Consider the following 27,827-nt stretch of genomic DNA (forward strand, 5'->3'; position numbering starts at 1 on the left):
TATCCAATTCTATAGGGGTTGGGAAAGTTCTGTTTAATTGGCCAGATTTCTTTTGCCATGGAATTCTTGCATGTTACCCTATTCATGAATTATTATACATGTTTAAATGTCAATTTGAGAAGGGGTTTTACATGGCAAAAAGTCCTATTTATACTTCTTCTGTGCGCTGATGGTACAGATAAGTAGCTTATGTTTTGGTAAGGCCTTGTTTGCTTTCACAAATCATATGAGATGAGATAGAATCTTTTTAAATATGTTTAGATAAGAAGAGATCAGATGAAATTAGATAAATTATGTGTTTGTTTATATAAATAAGATGAGATTATTTGACTTTTTTATAGTAGGTAATGCGGTGGGACCCAAAAGTACTTGTATTACTTTCTCATAGTATTTTATTGGAAAAACTGTTGAAAGGGGCGCACATTACATGCTGGCATTATTCTCCGTTATGATTAAGCTTTTTCGATGCTTTTCCTTTTTTTTTTTTCTGCTTCCTTTGTTTATTTATTTAACATTTGTGCAATTATTTTTTCTTTTTATCAAATATTTTGCAACCCATTATAAATATTTGTTAAAAAAAAAACACAACCACATTTAACAAAAATATTCCTTAAATATGAAGTAAAAATAAATAAATAAATTTCCAATTGAATCCAAAATTTCGGTTCATCTACCATTTCACATTAAATAAGTAATCAAATAGTTTCATAATGAAATATTGAGCAATCCACAGCAACAATCATAACACGTTTACAATTGATGTCCAAAATAACAAAGTACACCATCCCAACAAAAATACTATATTAAATACACCATCGTTTTTGAAATAACACCATCAATTTCCCCCTAGCTTCCCAAATAGAAATGGCAATCTCATCTCTAATCGCAGCCATAGCTTGGCTTGCTTCAGTGGTCATGTCTACATTACAAGATGAGGATGCCTAGCCACCAACCTCAGGCTCAATAACTGGTAGTTTCAACCTATCACAATTTCTAAATATCCAGTCAGCAAGAGTCACCGTTCTAGTAAAGATGTGCAGTGCACAACACACTATAATAATTAATCCTTGCTGCCCATGCATTACCTCGAATAATAACGTTCTTTTATAATACCAAAAGTTCGTTCTATAATATTACGAATCGTTGAGTAATAGTAATTGAAATAATCTTTAGACCCCTGAAATTCCAGCTGGTTGTGCCGATCACTCGTGATATCATTCTCTTGGATATGGTAGCAATCCCGTAGTGCATGGGTAAGCTAAATCCACCAAATAATACTGACTTGAGAGTCCATTTAAATTCAAATCACACAATTCAATTAATATTGCGTGAAAAACAAATCAGCTCCAACTTTATAATATTTGAAAAAGTAAAAAAAAAAAAAAATGTTTACCCTTGGTTGGCCATGGAAAACAGGCTCATGAATCACGGCACGCATGGTGAAAGACACGGGCGTCATGTGCTAATCCCTCGGTTGTACCGTCTATCGCACCAATGCAACCCTATCAAGAAATAAATCCGTATATAATAAACTACCTCTTAGATGAAGTTAACATACATATTATTTTGTAAAGGAAGTTTGAAGACTATTTCTTACCTTAAACCAAGGATAACTGTGACGGTTGCTTGAAATATACGAGTACATGTTGTCCCTGTGTGTTAGCACAATCAAATGTCTCCTAACCTCACATAATGCTTTCATCACTAGTCTAACATATTTATTAATTGTTTGTGTGGAATGTTGAAACCAGTCCCCAACAACTCGCTAGACATTTCCGTGACCCACAAGAAGGCAAAACATACATAGAGATTCCTCCACCGTCACTTCTCTTCTAGAATCATGTAACAAGTCATGATTATGTAACACTCTAAACAAGGCGCGGAATGTGCATCCGTCCAACTAAAATATATCCTTGCAATTTTGTGGATGTCCATTTAAAATTCCTAAAATATATTCATGCCCGCGGATGCCTACATTATGTTGTGGCATTGGGTGATTCCTTCTCCGTCGACGGGACAGTATCCTAATTACATTCATGACATCAATTAGCTCCAAGGGTTCACACTATCACTCCCTTCAATCCAAAGATTGTTATCATCCATTCTCTAACATTGGAAGATGAACTGTACTAATAACTCATGAATACCAGACACTGATTAGATGTGGTCTCAAATGTGTTTACGACAACAATTTTTTTCTAGGATTTTTAGACAATTACTTCAAAAATAAATGTGAAGACCCTTTAAGCTTTCAAATTTTGTGGATTGGGAGGGGATAATATGTAATATGGTTTCATAGGAGAAAAGTTTCATGCTTCCAAAACCGTATATGGAATTAGGTAATGCTAATAAGAAATCTTGGTAGAACTTGGATTTGCTGGAACTCATAGGCTTTGAAAGTATCGTATTCATCAACAACATGAGCAAGCTCCTAAAGTAATGAGGTAGTCTTTGCTCAAGGTAAGCCAAGATTGATATTGGTTCTGGTTGTTTGTGTGTTTGTGGTTGGCTATACTAAGGAATTGGAAAGGTGATGATCCTCTTCTATTGTGCAGAAGAGGATGCACGCGAAAGGGCAACATGAGAGAGATGGAATCGAAATCAAAGAAAGATGGGGTCGAAAGGAGGAGGATGGAGGAAGATTCGCACGGTTCAGATGATAGTGTTGAGAAATAGGGTGTTCTGCCGAAAAGGCAACATAAGAGAGACGAGAGAGATGTGAGAGAAGATTCTGTGAGTAGGTTTCAACCTCAATGAACAGTATTGAAGTAAGTCAAGATCAAGTGAGATGAAAACAACTAGACCAAAACTGTGTTTGTTTTTACAAAACATCTAACCGTAAGAAAACTTTCAGACATTTTCAAAGTTTGTGTTTTATCCCTGAAAACAAAAGAGGCCTAATAGTTGAGGTGTGATCATCAATCTATCTATCTTTATGAGGCTGAGTTTTGGACTTTTAGACTCTAGCCATAAATGTTTTTTTTTTCTTTTCATTATAAGTTATACAAGCAGACCTGTATATTTTTAAAACAATAATGACACCCATTGAACATTCGTACAGGGAAAACAAATGCCATTTGACCTATAGGTCATGGATACTAAACTTTCTAGTTTTTAGCTAGTTTAAACTCCTCACGTTGTTTATCAAAATGTTTTTAAGCAACATAACAGAACCTAGAAAACAATCAAGGTGGGTAACTCAGTAAAACATGCAAGGGCCAACTACGTGAAATGTCCCATAGCGTGTGGAAATCTCCAACTTTGTGCAACAACTTCACAAATTCATATCCTCCAGGAAAAATGGCAGCACTTTCTTCAAGCATTAATGAAATTCACTTACAGTATAGAAGGTAAAGAAACGGGGCCATAAATTCTTCAAGAAAAAGCTTCTAATTCAGCAAAAACAAGCAATATTTGGTGAATTAAAATTATCTAATACCCATAACTGGTTGAGCAACTCAAACACGAGGCAGATACACAACATTAAACCTCAAATAGATGAACATGCACATCAGTTTCACAGCGGAAAAAAAATTATTGTATGGTCGATCATAGTGGACTGCCTAAAATATTAACTTTGCATCGAAATGGATGAACAAAATTGAAATTTGTAAGGAAAGCCAGAAGCGTAGGGCCTAGCTTCCCAAAAAGAGACAATATTCAAGTAGAGATAATGCGTTGTGCAAACTAGTGTAGCCGATTGTGGGATCTGAAGTTCTGTAAAATTGGTGAACCAAGAATGGAATGGAGAAGGCCGGTGTGGGGAAATGGGACTTAGAAAATGGGCCAAAGCTCACGATGAAGGAGTTGACACTGTGCGAGAACACTGGGAAGGAGCTTGAAGGCGACGAAAATGGAGTCTGTTGGTGTAATGGGTCGAAGTTAAGGGTGCTCATGCGTCAAAGTGGGCAAACATGGGGGAAAATAAGTTGGGGGGAAATTAAAGGCATGATGTGCTTTTGGCGCCCCTATGATGAAATCCCAACGAAAATCACATCGTCAAATTTTTTTTTTTTTTATCTGGCAACACAAAATCGTCATGAAAACCACATTAAATCGCCACAAAACACATTTCAATGAAAACCCAGTGTGCCATTTTAGACACCCGCAGCGAGTATGAAATCGACAAAAGCCTTTTTGCGTCGATTTTTTTTGCAGCGATTTTGTAATCCCTGGAAAATGCCTGATTTCTTGTAGTGAAGTTTTTTCGTGAATACAATTTCTAATGCAAATGTTCATGATGTTCAGTGTACAACATGGAGGTCATGAGGATGCAATCAGTGCATTTGGTGGAGCCCGTTCTAGAGCCTCTTATTTGTAAAGTGGTAAGTTTATCTTCTTTGCTAAGCTTATCTGTGCTAATGGGCTAGACAGTTATATATTCAATATAAAAAAATTGTGTTAGAAAACAATTTATCTCTATCCATGCCAAAAAGTGGTTGATTGTTTGTTAATTGATGCTTGTTGCTTATAATTTCGTGCTTGTAGGGATTCATTGCATTCTGATTTCTGTTTCTTTTTCCTAGTTTTGTTGTACCCGTTAACATGTTCCCTTTTGCAATGTAGAATGGCAGGCTCTGTATACCACACAAGTAACTCAAAAAGCCAAAAAGTATCACGATGGCTTCTTACAACTTGTAACATGTCCAGGGAGGCAGGTTGGCTTTGCCATATCTTTTTAATTTCTTCTTTAGAAGACAATCATCTTGTTTGGTAGAATGAGAAATATTTTAGGCATCATGCAGGATTTACAAGTTGATGGATATTGATTTTTGATATAATGCATTGAATTAGAAAATATTTTTTTGTTTCGAAGCAAATATGAAGTAATACATTAGTAAACGTATGTTTATAAATTAGGTTCTATAATATCTTTTTTATAGATCCGATGCTTCTTTAGTAAAGTTGGAGATCATACTATTTAATTCTTCTATTAATTTTTGCTAAGATATTTTCATATAAATAAATATATATATATATATATATATATATATATTCAAATTTCAGAAAGTAGAAAGGGTAAGCTGAATCAAAAAGTTCAAATCCTCAAACCCGTTTAATTGCATAAAAATAGTTCAAAGGTGAAAAATATAAAAAGGAATTGTTATTGCCTACGCCTCAGCAAATATACTACCTTCTCCAAAATAAATAAAATGGTGACCATATATGCGAATATTTGATACAGATCCTTGCGTATTCCCTATTTTCTTGGTAATCTGATGGTGACTCAACAGAAGCAACTGTCATCTTCCAACAAAACAATTCAAGTGGCTTCTAAGGGCAGGTTTGGGGGGTGAGATGAGATGAGAATTTTGAGATTTTCGTGAATAGTGTTAAAATCTTTGAGTTGAAAATTTTGAGTTTGATTTTTTTTAAAATCTTGTGGGGCCCATATAGATGTGTTTGGAAGTAAAGTAAAGATGAAAATTTCCATCTTGGAAAAAGAGACCGACTGATGTGGCCCCACCAGTCTTTAGGTCCCGAGGCTAGGCATTCATGGCAAACCCATTCTGATCTCCCTTTCTCTTTCTCTTCCCCCTTCCTCATCCCCCGCCCCCCCTCTTCGCTGCAATATTTTCACCGAAGGCCACGACAACTGGATTTTTGCATCAAGCGGCTTCCAACGAGAACGACAATCAGTAAGTTCTGATTTTCCTTTTTTGGTTTGAAATCTCCATTTATTAGGGTTATACACCAACTATCTCCATTTATTGACCGTTTCGCAATCATGGGTTCTCTCGGTCTCTCTCTGACGAATCTCACTCTCTCTCCCTACGACGTTACATGTGCGTAGATCAATTGGTTTCCCGTGTTTTTGGTTCGCAAGTTACATCTTTTCACAGTTTGCTTCTGAAACCGAATCGCTTCGAATGAAGACCGCGCTTCTCAAGGGTTGCGAAAGCGGCCTCTCTTGAGTCTCAAGGTCTCTTTCACTAGTCTTCTTCTTTCCGTTTCTCATAACATTTCTTATGGTTTTGCAAAGACATTCCCAGCAACATTGTTGCAAAGCATTATACAATCGAATTCTTCCACTTTCAGGGGAACCCTTTTTTTCCAATATTTGCAAGTTATTTGGGGATCCCAGATTTTACAATTACCTTCTTCCTTTGAAATTTTATAGAAAGCACTGCCAGTGAGATTAGTTTTCGCAATTAAGATTAGCTTTTAGGGTTTGAATAATGTTGTTTTTTTCCTACTTGGAGTCTCATAATCCAAGCTGATTTTCATATCCCGCAGCATGGTTATCATTCCCATTTTTGTCTATGAATTACTGGAATGGAATATTATCCAACTCTTGAGTAATGGGCGTTGATCTATTCAATATTTGTTTATGGTGGGATTTAAACATTGATGTGCGATAATTTCCAATATTATGCATACCAAACATGTTAATAGATTATACGTTCCACCTTATTGAGTCTTTGGCACGTTTTCTAGCAAATCTGATGGAATTTACCTTTATATTTTTGTTGGTGTATTTTACCTGTTTGGTTGGATTTGAACATAGTTCGTGAATGCTGTTTTCAAGCTAATTTAGAGATAGCATGAGTATCTGGACTTATGGACGTGAAAGCATAGTACAGAAAAATAAAACTAATATTGTGGTTTTGATTGAACATGTTTTCAATAAGAACAAGGGTACATGGATTACTATTTTATTATGGATCTTTCTTAACTAATTGTGCCGGGAACAATTCCGTTGGCAAACTGTGGTGCATGGGTTTAATAAGACCATGTTATGAAAATTAAGGTAATGTGGAAAGATGCGATTGATACATGTGGATTGAAAGGTTGTTGGAATATTGGTTTCGTTCGAATCATTTTTCATGTCCACCAATAATATGTGGTGTGAAATAATTCTTTTATGTATTCTTCTTGGAGGCCACTAAAACACCCCACATTGTGTATGGAGCTAGGAACATGTGTAGCACTGCATCACTGCATATAAGAATGTCTCAGGTTGGCTGTTTGAATTGTTGGCTGTTTGGGACATCCTAATTGGTTTAGCCATGAATTATTTGCAGTTTGGATCTATGTTGGCTAGTTGGTTGTTTCGGGTTTATATGTTGGCTGGTTGGTTGGCTGTTCAGTTGATGTTCATTGTTGTGGGTTTATATGTTGCTGTTTTGAAAAATATTTCGAGCCGTGTGTGCTGTATGTTCTGCCACTACCTTGCCAGCTTTGTTCTCTTTATTTTTATTTTTTCTATCATTTTTCTTCTGCAAGTGGCTTTTCCATTCTTCCCCCCTTTTATGAGGTGTATTTACTTCTTAGTTTGGTTTTTTTGCAAGAAATATGGGAAGTAGTAGCAGTGTATCCATAAACAGTTCATATCCAACTAGGGCAGAAGATGACATCATTTTGGGTCGAAGGCCTTTATGTTATTGTGGCCTTCTCGCCAAATTGCGGACCTCTGGCAACCCCAAAAGTTTTGGTCGATGATTTTTGAATTGTCGATATTATAAGGGTCTAAACCAGTGCGCATTTTTTGAATGGGTTGATCTTGCAATGTCACAATCGGAATGTTGTAAGCGCACCTTAGAATTAGCTGAACGAAGAAATGAAAGGATAGTGGATGAACGCACAAGAATATCAAATGCAAAAATTCGAGCACTCAAGAGGAAGTACAAATGCTGCTTGCTTGCATCTTGGGTTTTATTTTTTGTCTTATTAGTTAGTTTCAAACTTTCTAAAGTTAATGATAATGTAAATCCTTTAATGTTATATTAATATTTTACTTATAAATGTGTAAGTAGTTTAATGCTAGAAAGTCAGTTTTACTTATATGTGTAAAAGGTACATTAGTAATGGTCTTGCTGTCACCAAATCCCCCAATTTCTAAAATGCTATATTTTGTATACTCTATTTGTAGCGTTCTCTGATAGACAAGACCATTGTTTATCTCGAGTATTTCGATTATCAACCTTGAACATTTATTTTGGCGGTTAAACATGCCCTTACATGACTCTAATTTTGCTATTCTTTTCAATTCTTTAAATAGACATTGAGGAAAGATAAATTACTCCAAATATAAAAATATGTCTCGTACATAATAAATTTGAATGGAACATTGTTCCTTCCATTTTTACAACATAATAGCACAAGTATAAAAAAGAGAATAAATTACTCCAAATATACCAATATGTCATCCCATATTGGTATTTCGAGGAACATTGTTCCTTCCATTTTTACAACATAATAGCACAAGCATACAAAAGAGAATAAATAGTTAACTAAAGTATGTACTCATTGCCCATTCCTATGTGCCCACATTGGAATGGCAATCTCATCCCTCTGTGCAGCAATAGCTCCAGCTGACTCATGAGACATGTCAACCACTTTAGACGTCTCGCCCGCATCTTCTTCTCCAATAGAACCATCTCCATTTAGTTGCATTGTCAATGCATGCTGAATGAACTCATTATATGGCGTCACCGTTTTAATAAGATTATGTAGGATACAACATTCGGTAACGAGCATCCCTTGCCTGGTTGGGCGATAACGAGGCATCGCGCTCAATATTTGAAATCGATTCTTCAATAATGCAAATGTGTGTTCAATAATGTTCCGCAGCGATGAATGACGAAAATTGAAGTAATCTCTATAACCTCAGAAATTACGTCCACTAACACGGTCAGACCGATGATACCTCTCTCGTGCATAAGGCGGCATAAACTTCTCAATGCATGGAAACGCGGAGTCCATCCTGCACACATATTGATAAAATTGTATGCTCAACTTTTTAAGTATGGTCTAGAAAAATAAATACACAAAAATAATAACTCAACCATATTGGTGAGATTAACTTTACCTTGCGGGGGCCATGGAAAGCGATTCCGACCGCGGCTCAAAGCATCCAAGAAAACTCGTGCATCATGGACTGTTCCCTCCCATCCAGTATACACATACGTGAACTTCATATCAAAGTCACATAAGCACAAAACATTTTGTGCAATTCGATTATATCGATTTCTATATGCGTTGCTGAGACGAGATGGTGCAGCAGTTGAAATCATTGTTCTGTCCATAGCACCAAGACATTTCTACAGTTCCATTATTATATAACACACCCAATCATTATATAGATATTAAATGCATTGATTTATAAGAAAATTTAGAAGTAATGAACGACCTTTCCGGCAATTTAGGAAAATCATTATCTGAAACCATGGATAACAGTGGGGGTTTTCAGCAATGTAAGGATGGACGCCCTCTGTGTGTGTTGGTCTAATCACACTTCTCCCTGGTTGATGTAGAGCTCGCATAACTGTCTTTACATGTTGATTGATAGTTTCACTTGAATGTTGGAACCGGTCCCCAATGAGTCGTTGACCTTGTGCATGCCCAACCACAAGGCAAAAGATGCCTAGCGATTCCTCCACTGAGATTTGCTCTGTAGGGTTCATAATTAACGCGTGTTGTAGTAGGTTGCATACATGGCGAAAAGCGAGAACTTCCATTCGAAACATGTCACGGCAATTACAGGGATTCCCATTCAATATTTCTTGAATATATTGTTCTCCTCCTAGACCAATATTATGTTGAGGAATTGTTGACCGACCTCTTGGAAATCGAGCTGCCATCCACATCATATAAATTAGTTGACAATCCTGAGTCTCCGCTTCATCGCCAGACCCATTTAATGTCATCATCATATCGTCTAGGTCACTGTTATGTGACCTACCTGAAGAGACTGATGTGCCAAGTTCGCTGGTCGTCTCTATTGATAATGCTTCGTCCGAACTATTATCATCGTCCATTCTGAATATAAGAACATTTTTGGAGTTAAAAAAATGTTATAAAAGTGGCTGCACAATTCTACTGTGATATTTATGGAAATATGCCAACGATTGAATTATACGTTTTTAATTAGTTTAGTAGCCGTGACATTTTAAATAGTATATTACCCGAACCGTCTATGTTAGCAGGAAACAACAAATTGCCGTGACATGTCTCATACTGTAATGCATAGATTGAAAACTAAAATGATAAGAGGTGTCCGAGGAAAATTGGCTATCCCTTCAACTGATAGCCATAAATTCGAAGACTCAAGGAATTGCTGGTCCCCCATGGAAATTCTTTCAATGCTTGGTCGATCACTTCAAACTCCAAGCCCACTTACTTCTGCGATCCTCAGAGATAGACCCAAACGACCTTTAAACTTTTGTCAGCAACAATCGGTCGAAGGCCTTGTTAAATTGCTTAGTAGACAGGGGAGGAAGTACCTCTTCCAACAACTTCATGCAATGCATTTGGAGATCAAACGCTCCATCAGACTCCATGCTATGCTCTCCTTTACTGCGCTTCCTAGATCTGCTAGACTCCATCACCTCCATCGCAGCCTCCCGCCTAGCTTCCGCACTACGGCGAATCTCCTCAAATGTATCAATCATTTGCGCTTGAAGGCCTTTGTCCATCGTGAGACCTCCCATTTGGCATCTACGAGATCCACTTGCATATGAGGCGGAAAATGGTGTTACTAACTGTCTTGGAATACGTGACGATGGCCCTCTGTTATCATCAGTAACTGGCCGCCCTCAATTTAACATCTCCTCATCAAGCAACCGCTAATCGTCAGAGCTTGAGGTCGGATTAGTTGAAGCATGATGCATTGTCCCAGTTGCAACTGCACAACCGAAGATTGCGCAGAGCTCTTCATACCTTGGGCATCCCCAAGTCTTGAAATTCTTCCAAGTCTCAAATATTACAAGTCTCAAATATCGTTTCAAAACCAAATTACAAGACATATAAACTAGTAGAGATAATTTTTAACATAAAAACTCCAAATCAAAACTCTAGCAGAGCTGCCTCCTCGGACTCAGCCTCCTCCTCCTCCTCAACATCTGCATCAAAATCTACGGTACCAAAATGGTGCCGCAGGTAAGTAATAATCCAAACGCCACAAGATAAAAATATATTAAACTCAACAATATGCATGAAAGAATGCCAAATGCACATGTCCCATAAATCCACATTTTTTCCACGCACGCCAAAAATTCCATTTTGGCCCAAAACATATCCTTTAAAACCAGACATTGCCATTATCCCAGATAATGGTCTAAACCAAGAAAACCATCATTTTCCCAGAAAATGGATCACAATATCCTCATACAAAATCTCGCCATTTTCCTAGAAAATGGGCCATATCCAATATCCAAAATCCGTTCAAATTTATTGCATGCACCATGATCTCCCCTAGGGATCATCCGCACACTCTGCATCTCAGTCGTTTGTATCTTTCACTTTTACTCGGATATGTAATCTGGTTACGGGACCCTTGCCAAAATCATTAGTAGTGACTCTACCAAATGGTGAAGTGGTGTGGTGTTCCAAAGTTGCATTGGGTTGCCCTTTGAATTTTGGTGGAAGGTTTCTAGATGCAGATTTGGTTGAATTTAAGCTGCTGGGATTTGATATTATCCTTGGGATGGATTGGCTATATCGATATTCTGCTAGTATTAATTGTAGAAGTCGAGTAATTAGCTTTCAGCTCCCAAATGGTGATTATTTGGAATTTGCGGGAAGTAAGCTAAAAGAAAAGCATGTAGTTATATCGGCAATTCAAGCGAAAAGAGAGATTGCTTGTGGAGCGGATGCCTTTTTAGTCCAAATGGTGTCTACGCCGTCTGAGAAGAAGTCATTGGTAGATATCCCAGTTGTGGAAGAATTTCCTGACGTGTTTGTGGATGACTTGCCTGGGCTACTCCCTGTTCGTGAATTGGAGTTTGTTATTGATTTGGAACCTGGAGCGGCCGCTGTGCATAAAGCCCCTTACCGTATGGCACCAGCTGAATTAAAAGAGTTGAAGGTTCAGTTGCAAGAATTGTTAGATAAGGGGTTTATTCAACCAAGTACTTCGCCATTGGGTGCGCCAGTGCTGTTTGTTAAAAAGAAAGATGGTACTCTCAAAATGTGCATTGATTATCGAGAACTAAATAAGGTGACCATCAAGAATAAGTATCATCTCCCACGGATCGACGATTTGTTTGATCAGCTTCAAGGAGCAGCTGTGTTTTCAAAGATTGATTTGAGATTAGGATACTACCAGTTGCGGATAAGAGATAAGGATATATCCAAAACTGCTTTTAGATCGAGATATGGGCATTATGAATTTAAGGTGATGCCTTTTGGGTTAGCCAATGCCCCTGTAGCTTTTATGGATTTAATGAATCGGGTATTTCGACCTTATTTGGATTCCTTTATGGTAGTTTTCATTGATGATATTTTAATTTATTCTAGATTTTGAAGAGCATGTTTATCATCTTCGTTTAGTACTTGGGAAATTAAGAGAACACCAGTTGTATGCAAAGCTCAGCAAATGTGAATTTTGGTTGGAGGAAGTTAAATTTCTTGGGCATGTGATTTCCCGAGACGGGCTGGCTGTTGATCCTAGCAAGGTGGAAGCTATTTTGTCATGGCAGCGTCTAACGACCGTGCGTGAGATTCGGAGTTTCTTGGGACTTGCCGGATATTATCGAAGATTTGTGTAGGGATCTTCTCGCTTATCCGGACCTCTCACTGCTTTGACTAGAAAGAATGCAGAATTTATTTGGTCAGACAAGTGTAAGAGAAGTTTCCAAGAATTGAAGAAGAGATTAACAACTTCACCAGTATTGGCACTTCCAGAACCGCACAAGCCATTTATAGTTTTCAGCGATGTGTCTAAATTTGGATTGGGATGTGTTCTTATGCAGGAGGGACGGATTGTTGCTTATGCATCTTGTTAGCTAAAAGATCATGAAAAGAATTATCCGACGCATGATTTAGAATTGGCTGCAATTGTGTTTGCTCTTAAGATCTGGCGGCACTATTTGTATGGAGAAGTTTGCGAAGTATACACCGATCATAAGAGTTTGAAACACTTGTTTTCTCAGAAGAATCTGAACATGAGGCAAAGGCGATGACTAGAATTAATCAGTGATTACCAATGCGAGATCAAGTATCATCCAGGGAAGGCAAATATAGTTGCAGATGCTTTGAGTCGAAAGTTGCACTTGGAAGATGAAGCTGAATCGTCAGGATTGGATTCTTTACTTTGCGGGATGAGAAGACTTCTTATTGAAAGTTCACAGCAAGATGAAGTGTTATCTTCAATTCTTGATATTCGAGTAGTTGATTTTGAGGAATTGAAGACTCTTCAAAAGAAGGACCAGAAGCTATTAGATATTATAAAAAGAGTCAGAAAATCTATAGGGCCATTGCATTATAGTATGGATAAGGATGGAATTCTTCGGTTCCGAGATCGTAGAGTAATCCCCAAACATTTAGGATTTAAGGAGCGAATTATGGCAGAAGCTCATGCGGCCCCTTATTCAGTTCATCCTAGCAGTACAAAGATGTATCGAGATTTGAAAAAAAATTATTTGTGGAAAGGAATGAAGAAGGATATTGCCTTGTATATCGAGAGATGTCACACATGCCGTCAAGTCAAGGCCGAACATCAAAGACCCGCTGGTATGCTCCCCTCCCTATTTCTGAGTGGAAGTGGGACGACATTACGATGGATTTTGTAGTGGGCTTACCGAGGACTCCTAGTGGAAAGAATTCGGTTTGGGTGATTGTTGACCGGTTGACTAAGAGTGCTCATTTCTTGCCTGTTAATAACACTGATTCCTTGGGTAAGTTGACTCGCTTGTACGTAGAAGAGCTAGTGCGGTTGCACGGTATACCGAAGAGTATTGTATCAGATCAGGACCCAAGGTTCACATCTCAGTTTTGGAAAAGTTTGCAGGCAGCATTGGGTACTAAGTTGAAGTTTAGTACTACATATCACCCTCAGACGGACGGCCAATCAGAGTGCACTATGCAGACCCTTGAAGATATGTTGCGAGCATGTGTTATGAAATTTCAAGGAAGTTGGAAAAATCACTTGCCGCTCATAGAATTTGCTTATAATAATAGCTTCTATGCGTCCATCCAATTACTCCTTATGAAGCTCTTTATGGGAGAAATAGTACTCCCTTGGACCAAAACGCTTAACTCCTTTCATGGGAGAGACTTTGAGATAAACCCAATCACCTTCCTCAAAAGATAATTCTCTCCTCCTTGTATCTGCGTAGCTTTTCTGACGACTCTGAGCTGCCGCCATTTTATCTCTTATAATCTGAACTTGACTTTGCATTTCTTGAATTAATTTGGGCCCAATTATATTATTCTCCCCAATTTCATCCCAACACAATGGCGATCTACACTTCCTCCAATAAAGAGCTTCATAAGGAGCCATTTGGATGGACGCATGGAAGCTATTATTATAAGCGAATTCTATAAGCGGCAAGTGATTTTTCCAACTTCCTTGAAATTCCATAACACATGCTCGCAACATATCTTCAAGGGTCTGAATAGTACGCTCTGATTGGCCGTCAGTCTGAGGGTGATATGCAGTACTAAACTTCAACTTAGTACCCAAAGCTGCCTGCAAACTTTTCAAAAAATGAAATGTGAACCTTGGGTCTCGATTTGATACAATACTCTTCGGTATTCTTTGCAACCGCACTATCTCTTTTACGTACAAGCAAGTCAACTTTCCCAAGGAATCAGTATTATTAACAGGCAAGAAATGAGCACTCTTAGTTAACCGGTCAACAATCACTCAAACCGAGTTCTTTCCACTAGGAGTCCTCGGTAAGCCCATTACAAAATCCAACGTAATGTCGTCTCATTTCCACTCAGGAATAGGGAGGGGTTGGAGCATACCAGCGGGTCTTTGATGTTTGGCCTTAACTTGACGGCATGTGTCACATCTCTCAATATACAAGGCAATATCCTTCTTCATCCATTCCCACCAATAATTTTTCTTCAAATCTCGATACATCTTCGTACTACCAGGATGAACTGAATAAGGAGCCGCATGAGCTTCTGCCATAATTTGCTCCTTGGATTCTGAATCTTTGGGGATTACTCGGACGATCTTGGAACCGAAGAATTCCATCTTTATCCATACTATAATGCAATGACCCTCTAGATTTTCTGACTCTTTTTCTAATATCTAATAGCTTCGGGTCCTTCCTTTAAAGAGTCTTCAATTCCTCAAAATCAACTACTCGAATATCAAGAATTGAAGATAACACTTCCTCTTGTTGTGAACTTTCGATAAGAAGTCTTCTCATCCCGCAAAGTAGTGAATCCAATCCTGACGATTCAGCTTCATCTTCCAAGTGCGACTTTCGACTCAAAGCATCTGCAACTATATTTGCTTTCCCTAGATGATATTTAATCTCGCACTGATAATCACTGATTAATTCTAACCATCGCCTCTGCCTCATGTTGAGATTCTTCTGAGAAAACAAGTGCTTCAGACTCTTATGATCAGTGTAGACTTCACAAACTTCTCCATACAAATACTGCCACTAGATCTTAAGAGCAAACACGATCGCAGCCAATTCTAAATCATGCGTCAGATAATTCTTCTCATGATCTTTCAGCTGACGAGATGCATAAGCAACAACCTGTCCCCCTTGCATAAGAACACATCCCAATCCAAATTTAAACGCATCGCTGAAAACTACAAATGGCTTGTGCGGTTCTGGAAGTCCCAATACTGGTGCAGTTGTCAATTTCTTCTTCAATTCTTCAAAACTTCTCTCGCACTTGTCTGACCAAATAAACTCTGCATTCTTTCTAGTCAAAGCAGTGAGAGGTCCAGATAATCGAGAAAATCCCTCCACAAATCTTCGATAATATCCGGCAAGTCCCAAGAAACTCCGAATCTCAAGCACAGTCGTTGGACTCTGCCATGACAAAATAGCTTCCACCTTGCTAGGATCAACAGTCACCCCGTCTCGAGAAATTACATGTCCAAGAAATTTAACTTCTTCTAACCAAAATTCACATTTACTGAGCTTTGCATACAACTGATGTTCTCTTAACTTCCCAAGTACTAAACGAAGATGATAAGCATGTTCATCAAAATCTCGAGAATAAATTAAAATATCATCAATAAAAACCACCACAAAGGTATCCAAATAAGGTCAAAATACCCGATTATCAAATCCATAAAAGCTGCAAGGGCATTGGCTAACCCAAAAGGCATCACCTTAAACTCATAATGCCCATATCTCGATCTAAAAGCAGTTTTGTGTATATCCTTATCTCTTATCCGCAACTGGTATTATCCTGATCTCAAATCAATCTTCGAGAAGATAGCTGCTCCTTGAAGCTGATCAAACAAATCTTCGATCCGCGGGAGAGGATACTTATTCTTGATGGTCAACTTATTTAGTTCTCGATAATCAATACACATTCTGAGAGTACAATCTTTCTTCTTAACAAACAGCACTGGTGCACTCCATGACGAAGTACTTGGTTGAATAAACCCCTTATCTACCAATTCTTGCAATTGAACTTTTAACTCTTTTAATTCAGCTGGTGCCATACAGTAAGGGACTTTATGCACAGGAGCCGTTCTAGGTTCCAAGTCAATAGCAAACTCCACCTCATGAATAGGGGGTAACCCAGGCAAATCATCCACAAACTCATCAGGAAATTCTTCCACAACTGGGATATCTACTAAAGACTTCTTCTCAGACGGCGTAGATACCATTTGGACTAAAAAGGCATCCGCTCCACAAGCAATCTCTCTTTTCGCTTGAATTGCCGATATAACTACTGGCTTTTCTTTTAGTTTACTTCTCACAAATTCCAAATAATCACCATCCGGGAGTTGAAAGCTAATTACTCCACTTCTACAATTAATACTCGCAGAATATCGATATAGCCAATCCATCCCAAGGATAATATCAAATTCCAGCAGCTTGAATACAACCAAATCTGCATCAAGAAACCTTCCACCAAAATTCAAAAGACAGCCCAACGCAAATTTGGAACACCACACCACTTCACCATTTGGGAGAGTCACTACTAATGATTTTGGCAAGGGTCCCGTAACCAGATTGCATATCCGTGCAAAAGTAGAAGACACAAACGACTGAGATGCACCCGAATCAAACAAAGTGTAAGCATAAAATTCATACAAACGGACTCTTCCTGAACCAATCACATTAACCAATGAAATCCAAAAATAAGAAGAAACCAAATCACACTAAATATCAAATCCAAAATAAAATTAGATCCATACTTGTAATCACTCCAGCATCATGGGTCGCTGGTGCCTCATCATCAACCTCTCCGGGTATAACAGCATATACCCGAGCTTGCACTGTTTGCCTCTGATTAGTTCTTCCACCACGTCGACCTCCACGGCTTCCTTGAATTGGACTAGGACACTCACAAGCAAAGTGTCCCTGCTGGCCACAATTATAGTACTGAGCCCCACCCAAAGGGCACTCACCCACATGTGCTCTATTACACCTTCTGCAAACTGGCACCCGTCCTCCCATACGCACTCCTGAGGCTGCTTGTAGTCGAGTCCTGGTCCGTTGAACAAACTTCTGAGGCGAACAAGAACTACTTCATTCGCCAGTAAAACTCCGCCTCTTATGTCCTGGAAGGGAGCCCACGCTCAAATTAATCTCTCGCTTTGCAAGAGTGGCCAAATCAACTAAATCCTGAAAAGTTATAATCCGATGATAGACTACCATTCTGCGTATATCAGGTCGCAGACCATCCTGGAAACGCTCGGCCTGCATCTCCTCCGTGGCGATGAGATGAGTAGCAAATCGTCCAAGCTCTATAAATCTCCGGGCATACTGTTCCACGGTCATACTTCATTGGACCAAGCTTGTAAATTCTCTTGCTTTTTGCCGCCTCACAGAAGCGGGAAAGAAACGATCATTAAATTCTTTCTTAAAGCGCTGCCAGGACACAGCGGCAAAGGACCCCAATTCTGACTATAACATTTCTCTTTTTATCTCCCACCATTCAGAAGCAGTACCTTGTAACAATTAACTGGCATAAAGCACTTGTTGCACCTCAGTGCAACCACAGACTTCAAATGTCTTTTCTAAATCTCTAATCCACTTTCCAGCCCGAAGTGGATCCTCTTCTCCCGTGAAAGATGGGGTTCTATGCGCTATAAAGCGCTCATAGGTGCATCCAGCTTGCACCGCTCTACTAGGCTCTCCTTGTTGTGGCTTAAAATTTTGCTGCAAAAATTCAGTCATTTGTCTTAACGCTTGAGCTATGGCATCGTCTCTCGGCAAATCATCCCGAGGCTCTTCAGTAGGCCTTCTTGGTCTTACCATCTTCCTGTCATCACACTACCTTTGACCCCATTTAAATATCGAATAAAAAAAAACAACATAAAACCAAAACCAAATAACAAGAAAATAAAATATCATACAAAAACATAAGTAGATAAATAAATTACAAACAAGCTAACTCAAATAAATTCAAATTAAATAAAACAAACCAAATAGCAACTTTAAATAAAATAAATTTCAAATCACCACTTTAAAACTTTCTGGTACTACACCTACGGGACATGTGGTTTTACCCAGAGCCAAACCACTCTGATACCACCTGTGACGCCCCCATCTCCCACGTACAGACACATGGAAATCGAGGCATCGGGATGATGACAACACGGGTCACACATCCCATCGCCAAGTGCCAAGTGTGTACATGCAACAAGTGTACAATAAAATCACGCAGCGGATAATAAAAGTCTTATAACTAAGTACCAGAATTTTTGTTTAAATACAAACTCGTTTAAACTACACATAATAAAATATTACAAGTCTCAAATATCGTTTCAAAACCAAATTACAAGGCATATAAACTAGTAGAGATAACTTTTAACATAAAAACTCCAAATTAAAACTCTGGCGAAGCCGCCTCCTCGGGCTCAGCCTCCTCCTCCTCAACATCTGCATCAAAATCTACGGTACCGAAATTGTGCCGCAGGTAAGTAATAATCAAAACGCCACAAGATAAAAATATATTAAACTCAACAATATGCATGAAGAATGTCAAATGCACATGTCCCATAAATCCACATTTTTTCTACGCACGCCAAAAATCTCATTTTGGCCCAAAACATATCATTTAAAACCAGACCTTGCCATTATCCCAGATAATGGTCCAAACCAAGAAAACCACCATTTTTCCAGAAAATGAATCACAATATCCTCATACAAAACCTCGTCATTTTCCCAGAAAATAGCCCATATCCAATATCCAAAACCCGTTCCAATTTATTGCATGCACCATGATCTCCCCTAGGGATCATCCACACACTCTGGCTCCTGTGCCACACCGCAGGTAACGACTACGCATGTGACACCTAAACGAGCAATGTTCAGTCTCGCGCCCAGCGCGTACTTGGACCAGGCCATCCTCTAATCCCCGCCAGCCTAGGGACCACGGAGTCGACACGACAACGTTACCATATCGTGCGATCCGGTCATCGCCCAGCGACAACCCAGGGGATATCACTCGGTATTATCCACTCCTGAGTAACCAGAGGAACTCCACCGGGATAATACCCCATCCCGGCTTGGGGTCGTGATACACACACAACCGAAAATCCATTTACACTGATAAAATCAATTTTTCTCAATTTAATACATGCACATGAATGCACCATGCAATGCACACCTCAAGACACAATTTATCCAACAAAGCTCAACATCAACAATAACCAAACAACTCCACCCTCAAATCCATCCGACCCCAAACTCCTCGGACTCAGTCCGGAATAACCAACCAGTCAATAAATTTATTGTAAAAATAATAATATATTTAAATCTAAAATAGAGTTTGAAAAATACTTACAGCGCTATATAATAATTTTTGAATGATCAAGGAGCTGCAAACGACGGAGAAAAAGCAACGTAATAGTGTAAAATACACTGTGGCCGTGGGTTGTAAAATACCCACTTTTGAATGGGGACAAACCAAGACTTGAGATTGATAGATAATGGCTTAGAGGTGTTTATGAAGCTAGTGGAAGTGAGAGTTGGCCGTGGGTGGCGGAGGAAATGGCGGTGGAAGAGAAAAACGGCTAAAACGAAGATGAGCTCATGGGGGCTGCTCCGGCAACAGATCGGAGCTGGAAATAGGTGGTTTAGGACAGCAAGAGGTCGGTGATGATGTGGTGAAGAGGTGGTGGCCGGAGGTGGAACGACGGCGGCGAAATGGGAGAAAAACCGTACGGCTTGGAGGAGCCCACGGCGGCTAACGACGGCACGGGAGGGGCTGGACTTTGGTGGGGAGGTGCGTCAGCCGGAGGGGAAGAGAACTGGGTGGGTGGTGTAGGTCACGGCGCTGGCGAACGGCGGCTGAAGGAAACTGGCGAAAATGGAGGGGAGAGAGAGAGACGCGCGCGGGAGAGGTCCAGAGAAGAAAAAGAAAGAAAAAGAGAAAGAAAAAGAAAAGAGAAAAAGAAAAGATGGGGAAAAGATATGAGATCCAGTCCTCACCTCTGGAGTCCAGAAACTGATCCGACGAAAACAACTTTAAAAGCTATAAAACGAATAAAATAATTTAAACACCACATCAAGCTAAACTATAATAAATAACTAGTAAATACTAACAACATAATTTTAAATCCAAAAATAAACTAAAATAAATTAAACAGTAATTTAAACACAAGACAATAATTAATAATAAGAAAACTCTACAAAATAATTTTCACAGCTAAATAAGTCCAATTAAAATACGATAATTTAAAATAAAGGAACCAATATTTTAATTAAATTAAAATACTCTTCCAGTGAAAATACACGTAAAAACGGGATATCCCATTATGGGGGAGAAGTGCTTACCCGGTACGACCACGTCCTGGGAGCCGTGGTGGTTGCTGTATGACGGCAACGTTGAAGCTTTGGAGAAACGAGACACTCGCTGTGAGGCTTATGGTGTTTTAAAGGGATGGTTTTGAATGATTTGAGAGGTTTACCTTTATAGACCATTTTGCCAACCAACCGTCCACTCCCAAGCTCAGTGGAGATATTCGTTGAATATTGCAATGAAAGGAAAGCAGACCTTGACTGAAGGGACAATCGGTATTCTGAGGTGAGGATGCACTGCAGGGAGTGTAGATAGGTTGGGGGCAGAGATTCGCCTGCCAATGTCCTCTCGGTTTGGGCAGAGATTCGCATAGATTCAAACATCAATCTCGGGTACAGGGGGATTAGGGCGTGAGATTCTCTATTTCGGGCTTTCTTTTTCGCCCAAATGGCAAGTTGGCACCAGACACATCTTCGTTTCGCTTCTCACCGTTGCTTTCGTAAGCTTTCGTTCCGAAGAGGGCGGGGTTCACTTAATTCTGAATTGCTACACTGCGTCGGGTCAAATTGCAGAGAAGACATCCCTTGTGAGGCTGATGAAAACGAGAGATGAGATTGGTATTTACGGAATGGAGGCATTTCGGGGAGTGGGGGTTTGGGGCGTCTGGTGTTTGAGGAAAGCTGTGATAATTTTCATTTGCAAAAGTTGGGGAAAGAGAAAGGCAGTTGATAGGCATTACAGCATATGGTCAATAGTCGGTCATTTCAATAAATAGTAACAAAATATTTTACATCCAGAAATCTCATCCCAGTTACAAAATTAAATGGTGTTTGGTAAAAGGAACTCATCTCAGTTTTGAATTTGTTTGAGATTTTCGTATCTCATCTCGGGGGCCAAACTAGCCCTAAATATGTGATACAGATCCTAAGCACCTAAAATAAATACTCACATTTCTAGCATTATAGTCAGTAATAAAACTGATTATGCTAACAAACTAAAATCAATGCGATTGCTCAGTTCTTAAAATATTTCCAAAATTTTCACGATGTTTCTAAAACCTAAAGAAATTCAGCTACTAAATTTTTGGCAAGTTGTTACAAGGTCTGGGCTCGAGATGAGCTAGAAGTTTGGGCTTGCAATATGGGCTCGAGTTTGGGCTTACGTTATGGACTCCAGTCTAGACTCTAGATATGGGCTTGCGTTTGGGCTTAAGGTATGTCTGGGCTTGAGGTATGGGCTTGCAGTATGGGCTCCAGATCTTGGCTGGCTGGACTCAACCGATGAGTTGCATGGAGACTGGCCACGAAAACGAAAGCAGGGAGCTTCTTAGAGAACAAAATTGGTTGACCGTTCGAGGGTGGGAAAATGCCGTGCAAAGGAAAATGCCGTGTACGTCTGGGAGAGAAAATCCGTGTGTACGAGGGACCTTCTGCTGGTTTTGGGCGAGCTTCGGAGAGACCAAAAGACTTCTTTTTAATAAAGATTCATCTCACTACAAGCTTCTGACACGCAACGTATTGGTGGGCAAAGAAAGTGTAAACCTTGGGCAGTGTAGAGAAAGAATGATAAAAAAGGGTAGGCTGAATACGTAAGGGTATCATTTCGTATGAATTTTTTAATACTTTTTAGGTCTAACTGATCACTTTCTTCTTTGAACTTTTGACTGAAAAGTGACTTTTTTTATAAAAAATAAAGGTGAGTAAATAAAAAATTATTTAAAAAAAATGATCATACCCTCAACGAAATAAGCAAAAACATTTGCATTCATCTACAAATCTAGTGGGAAATTTTTTAAAACCCAACCAAATGGCTCATACGGCAATGACGGAGTTTGACTTTTCCTCTATTTTCCTCATAAACCAAAGATGGAGTTAATATTTTGCTAATGTGAGAGCATCCTCATTCGGTTCCCCATCCCCCCGTTTCTCTATTATTTGTTGAAATTTTTAGGATTTTCTCTAAAACCAGCCCTCCATCCGGTTCCCTAAAATGGGGTTCTAATTTTCGGGGTGTACAGGAAATCCCCATCTTTGGGGACCTACTGTACATCCCCAAATCCCATTTCCCCATCCTGTCCCGCGTTCATCCCTCTCGACGGTTGGTGCTCCAATAATCACCTCTCCTGCTGACCGACCCTCTCTCAGTGCGAATTCTCTTTCTTTTTTATGTTTGGTATGTGCGAATATGATTACCGTTTGAAGGGCATTTGGGATCTGTTTTAGGGTTTTTGAAAATTTATTTATGATGTGCTTGGCTGCTAGGAAATCGGTACATCTTTCTCATTTTCTCACCCCTGTTAATTTCTTGCGTGTTTCTTGATGATGAAACATCTAATGCTTTGGAACCGATGTTTGGTTGGTGTGAAAAGTCATAGGGTTTTCTTGTGGCTATTTCCCTGAGTTATCCGTTTGGTTGCTATGAAAATTTCTGTTCGGTTTAGATTTCTTTTTTCCTGAGTTACCTGTTTGGTTGCTGTGAAAATAGACTGGAGGTTTCCTTTGATTTTTTCCTGAGCAACCCGTTTGGTTGCTGTGAAAATGTGCTGCGGTTTGGTGTCATATTTTCTTGAGTAACCCGTTTGGTTGCTGTGAAATGAGATGAGGTTTGGCTTGCGTTTTGATGAATGGTGCCCTGTTTGGTTGGTGCGAAGTTCAGAAAATGTTTGCTGCCCTGTTTTTCCTTCTGTGATTGTTTGGGAACCCCGAAAATCATCCATGATGTTTCTGTCATATTTTCCTTCCTCTATTGTTTGGTTGCTGCGAAAATGTATACTCTTTTCCTGTGATGATTATCTAGCTCACATGTATTGTTTGGTGGGCCAGAAAAGATTTATGATTTTGAATCTTTGGTGATCCAAGATTGGTTTTCAGTTGCTGTGAACATCTTTGCTTGATGAATTTCGGATCTAGATTTTTTTCCATATCTTTTTCCTTCAAAGCATGCTTCTTGGGCTGCTGTTTCTTGGTCTTTCATATCCAATGTTGAATTTGCCCCTGAATGTTGTGATCTCTCTTCTAAATTCTGTTTTCATTATGCAATTTGTAAAAATACATTATGTAATCTTTGTAACCTGTGATTATTTGAGAAGACAATTAATTTCACTACAACTACTTTCTAGATTTTAATTTTTATCTCTGATTAGAGACTTGAATGGATTAATTTCATACGTGGTGGACATTTGATCTTTATCTTTTTAGAGATAGATGAATACTTCACATATATAATAGTTGATCATACTTTTATTAAATCTTGTTGGAAATGCAAGAATGCTTTTTAAAATCATCTTGAATTGATGGTATTTTTATTGATGCTCCAATAACATGATGCTATTAAGAACTTGCTCTTGCTCATTTAACATGCTGTATTCAGCCCCTTTAATTTAGTCTCTTACTCTTGTTTGTTATTAAGAACTTGTGTTTGGAAAATGCTTTTTTTGGACTTTCGGACTCCTATTTTTTAATATAATTAGAGAGTGGAATTTCTCTCCACATAACTCTATATTGTGGAAGGTATTAATAGCCCAACATGCTTATTTTCTATATGCTTGAATTGATGGAATATTGCAACTGTCCTTGGAATAAAATAGTTTGCTCATTTTGATATTTGATGTTGGGTCAGTATACTTTGTTGGAGGAGTCACGCGCTCAGGAGAAAAAGTTTTTTCGTCTTAAAGCCGAGAAGATGGCGTATGACAAGTAGACGGAGGCCAGAAAATTACGTCAAGAGGACGAACGGCTGCGGTTGGAGGCTGAGAAAGTGGAGCTCGCGAAAAAAGAATCAGATCAGCGCATTATGATGATGGATGTGAGTGTCATGCCAGAATTGCAGCGGCAGTTTTTCCAGCAACTCCAGAGGGAGGTCATGGCGAGACGCAGTCGGTCCGACGATTTGGATTGATTATTTTGTATTTGATTTCTTATTTTATGTTTGTAACAATTATATATGTGTAAAAATACATGTAATTAATCTTTTTTGTATTTGATAATATGGGAAGTATGATAGGGTTGTGCAATTAATGACTCAATGACATTTTCAGAAATAAACTTGATTACCATTAATATATTCGAGAAATTGATAACAATAACGAAATACAAATGCAAATCAGATTAACTTAAAAATAGGTCACCAATTACATTAAGGAAATAATAAAATCTAAAGCAACCCTGACTAATGCTGTGAATATAAAACCCATTGATGTTCAATTAGATCTTCTTGAAGCTGATGATGTGCCGAGCTGTCCCTAATATCATGATGACGCTGGATGAAGTCCGTAAGCTCAGTTGTATGATTGCGCGACAATTCGGGGAGATTATCATCAAGTTGATCATATTCAATGTTCAGACTCTCACTATCATCACGCTCGTCTTCAATTATCATATTATGTAAAATAACACATACTTTCATTATATTCGTTAGTTCCTTCACTTTAAACATTCGGGAAGGTCCACGAATGATAGCAAATCGTTGTTGAAGTACCCCGAATGCACGCTCGACATCTTTCCTTGCGGATTCTTGTGCTTTCACAAAATTTTTCTTCTTATTCCCACGTGGTGATGGAATCGTCTTCACAAAAGTTCGCCACTTGGGATAAATACCGTCCGCAAGGTAATAGCCCATAGTATAGTCGTTGCCATTGATAGTGTAATTGACTAGAGGAGCACGCCCTTGGGCAAGTTCCGTAAAAATAAAAGATCTCTCTAGCACATTAATATCGTTATGTGAACCGGGCATACCAAAAAATGCATGCCATATCCAGAGATCATATGAAGCAACTGCTTCTAAAATAATAGTTGGTTCACGGATGTAGCCTGAGTACATACCTTTCCAAGCTGCGGGACAATTTTTCCACTTCCAATGCATGCAATCAATGCTTCCCAGCATTCCTGGAAATCCTCGTTGTTCACCAACTGCAAGCAATCGGCCTATATCATTAGCAGTTGGAGACCTTAGATATTCTTCTGAAAAAACAGTTACTACTGCCTCAGTAAATTTTTTTAGGCTCTCCATTGCAGTGCTTTCACCAATACGTATGTATTCATCCATAAAATCTCCAGTAACCCCATACGCCAGCATTCTAAGTGCTGCAGTGATTTTTTACATACAAGATAAACTGAGTCGGCCGGCATGATCTCTTCTCTGGACGAAGTACGGGTCGTAAGACTCTACTTCATTTAGAATACGAAGAAATAGGAGACGACTCATCCGAAATCTCCTTCGAAATAGATTCGAGGGATATACTGGATTTTCAGCAAAGTAATCACGAAATAGGCGCTCGTGTCCCTGAACATGATCACGTCAAATAAACTTACGACGTTGGCTATTGCCACGTCGCCTCGATGACTGTCCATCCGCCTCCAGGTTTTGAACATCGCTATCATCTTCAGAGGATACGTATGTCAATAATTTACGAAAGAAAGTACGAGCCATTTGATGAAAGGAGTAGGAGATCAAAGGATACAATAGAAGTTTGGTTCTATAGAGGAAATGAGGCTTGAGTTTGCATATTTATAGAGGAATTACTCCTATCGTTACACATAGGAGTAAAAATGTTACCGTTTGAGAGAAGACAAAAAAAGTTACCGTTGGATAAAAGATAAAAAAATTTACCGTTGGAGAAAAAACAAAAAATATTACCGTTGGAGAAATGACAGAAAATATTACCGTTGAATAAAAGTTGCTGAAATATTACCGTTTCATCCAATTAAAAAATTTTATCATCAATACGTGACTTTCGATTTTTCATTAGAGATATTGAGTACTCTTCTAATTAAATTTGTCATCACGTTAGAAAATGCACTAATTAATAAAAAAATTTTATTTTTATAATACGAATTTTAATTTAAAAAAAAATACTGTATTGGATAGTCAAAATCTCCAATAAATATTTAGTAGAAAGTGATATTTTAAAAAAAAGATAATAAGACAAAAGAGTTAGTAGTTAAGATTATAAATGGAAGAGAGAAAAAAGTAATAAAAAAATAATAGAGAAATATTATTTAAAAGAATAGAGATAGGGATGGGGGAATGGGATGTAGGAGGCTTTTAGAAGATAAACAAATTTTAAGGATAAATTTGAGGAAATGAGTATTTGAGTTAAATTATAGGAATGAGGATGTAAAACCGGATGGGGATGCTCTGATGCTATATATTATTTTGCAAGTTTCATATTGCATGATTTTTTAAAATAAGATAGCTATATCTCATGAAACTATCAACAATTTAAAGATACTAAGGAAGTTTTTTTATAGGTAAATACGTGTATGGAATTAAATATGGATGCAACAAATAAACTAACTAAAAATTATTCGTGTAATTAGTAGCGTAAATATAAAAAGACAGCGATAAAGGGCAATATTACCTTTTTCCCAAATCCGCCCATTCCAAGTTAGGACTAAAAGCCTTTTTTCTCTGCTCTCTGGACTCTTCGCAACAAGAATCTCGTTGCCTAATAAATTATATAACTAAGAAAATGTAAGATGACGAATATCCATGCAAACGTCTAGTTACAGGTCGGTATATGCTTCTTATTGGTTTCAAGCTAATAAAAAAAATAAAATAAAAGCCCTTGAGCACTTTACACAGCTAAACATACAACCAAAGAAAACAGAAGGCATCGTATTAAACACCAAAAAACACATAAAATTCGATTAAAACAATTTATAATTCATGATCTCGTAATTATAGTTTAATAAAAGCATCAGTACCAAACAAATATTAAGAAAATAGATGCGCAGAATATATTTTCAGAACATGCATTAATCCAAAACGTACGCTATTAGTCAGTAGAGAGAGGGGGGAAAGACCTTCGCTGAGCTCACTATTGCAGCCGTGGGGCGGTGAGTCGGGGCATTGGGTTGCAGGACCTCGACGCCAGTTAGATCTACACGAAAGGAGAGTCGGGGCATGAGTAGGGGCATACGTCAGGAGATTGATGAACGTTTCTTCGGCGATAAGATAGAGCAGAATCAGATCGTCGGGTGGGAGAGCCTCGGAGGGAGGCTTGGAGTGTAAATGTGATGGTTGGGATTGTCAATGTGGAGATCGAGCTGTGTTATTGTACGTGGAGAGAAGCTGACAGCGAAAGGAAATAAAGAGCTGAAATGAAATAAAGCTGAAGTCGTAGTAATGGGACTGATAAAATGGAGGACAGAAAGCTGAATTGATACGAAAGAAAGGCTTGGTGCAGTTGGCGTGCAGTT

General features: G+C 38.7%; 1 protein-coding gene across 2 annotated transcripts; it reads right to left on the reverse strand.

Moving 5' to 3' along the window:
* Positions 1 to 7,999: 7,999 nt before the first annotated feature.
* Positions 8,000 to 27,810, reverse strand: LOC122313957. Of its 2 annotated transcripts, XR_006243558.1 has the most exons (4): positions 27,432 to 27,810; positions 26,987 to 27,073; positions 8,813 to 9,762; positions 8,000 to 8,707 (listed from the first exon to the last, which is right to left on the reverse strand). XR_006243558.1 is itself a non-coding variant. In XM_043129305.1 (3 exons), the coding sequence occupies exon 3, from the start codon at positions 25,507 to 25,509 to the stop codon at positions 24,796 to 24,798; it is 714 nt and encodes a 237-aa protein (XP_042985239.1). In that variant the 5' UTR covers positions 25,510 to 25,535; positions 26,987 to 27,073; positions 27,432 to 27,809; the 3' UTR covers positions 24,715 to 24,795. The 2 variants fall into 2 exon arrangements, 1 of the variants encoding a protein (XP_042985239.1); XM_043129305.1 differs by lacking the exons at positions 8,000 to 8,707; positions 8,813 to 9,762 and adding an exon at positions 24,715 to 25,535 and having other exon boundaries at positions 27,432 to 27,809.
* Positions 27,811 to 27,827: the final 17 nt, after the last annotated feature.

This window comes from Carya illinoinensis, chromosome 1, assembly GCF_018687715.1.
Source record: "Carya illinoinensis cultivar Pawnee chromosome 1, C.illinoinensisPawnee_v1, whole genome shotgun sequence".
NCBI lineage: Eukaryota > Viridiplantae > Streptophyta > Magnoliopsida > Fagales > Juglandaceae > Carya > Carya illinoinensis.

Excerpts from the sequence above, each read along its gene's own strand:
- LOC122313957 (XM_043129305.1), bottom strand. The coding sequence starts at position 25,509 with ATGCTGGGAAGCATTGATTGCATGCATTGGAAGTGGAAAAATTGTCCC.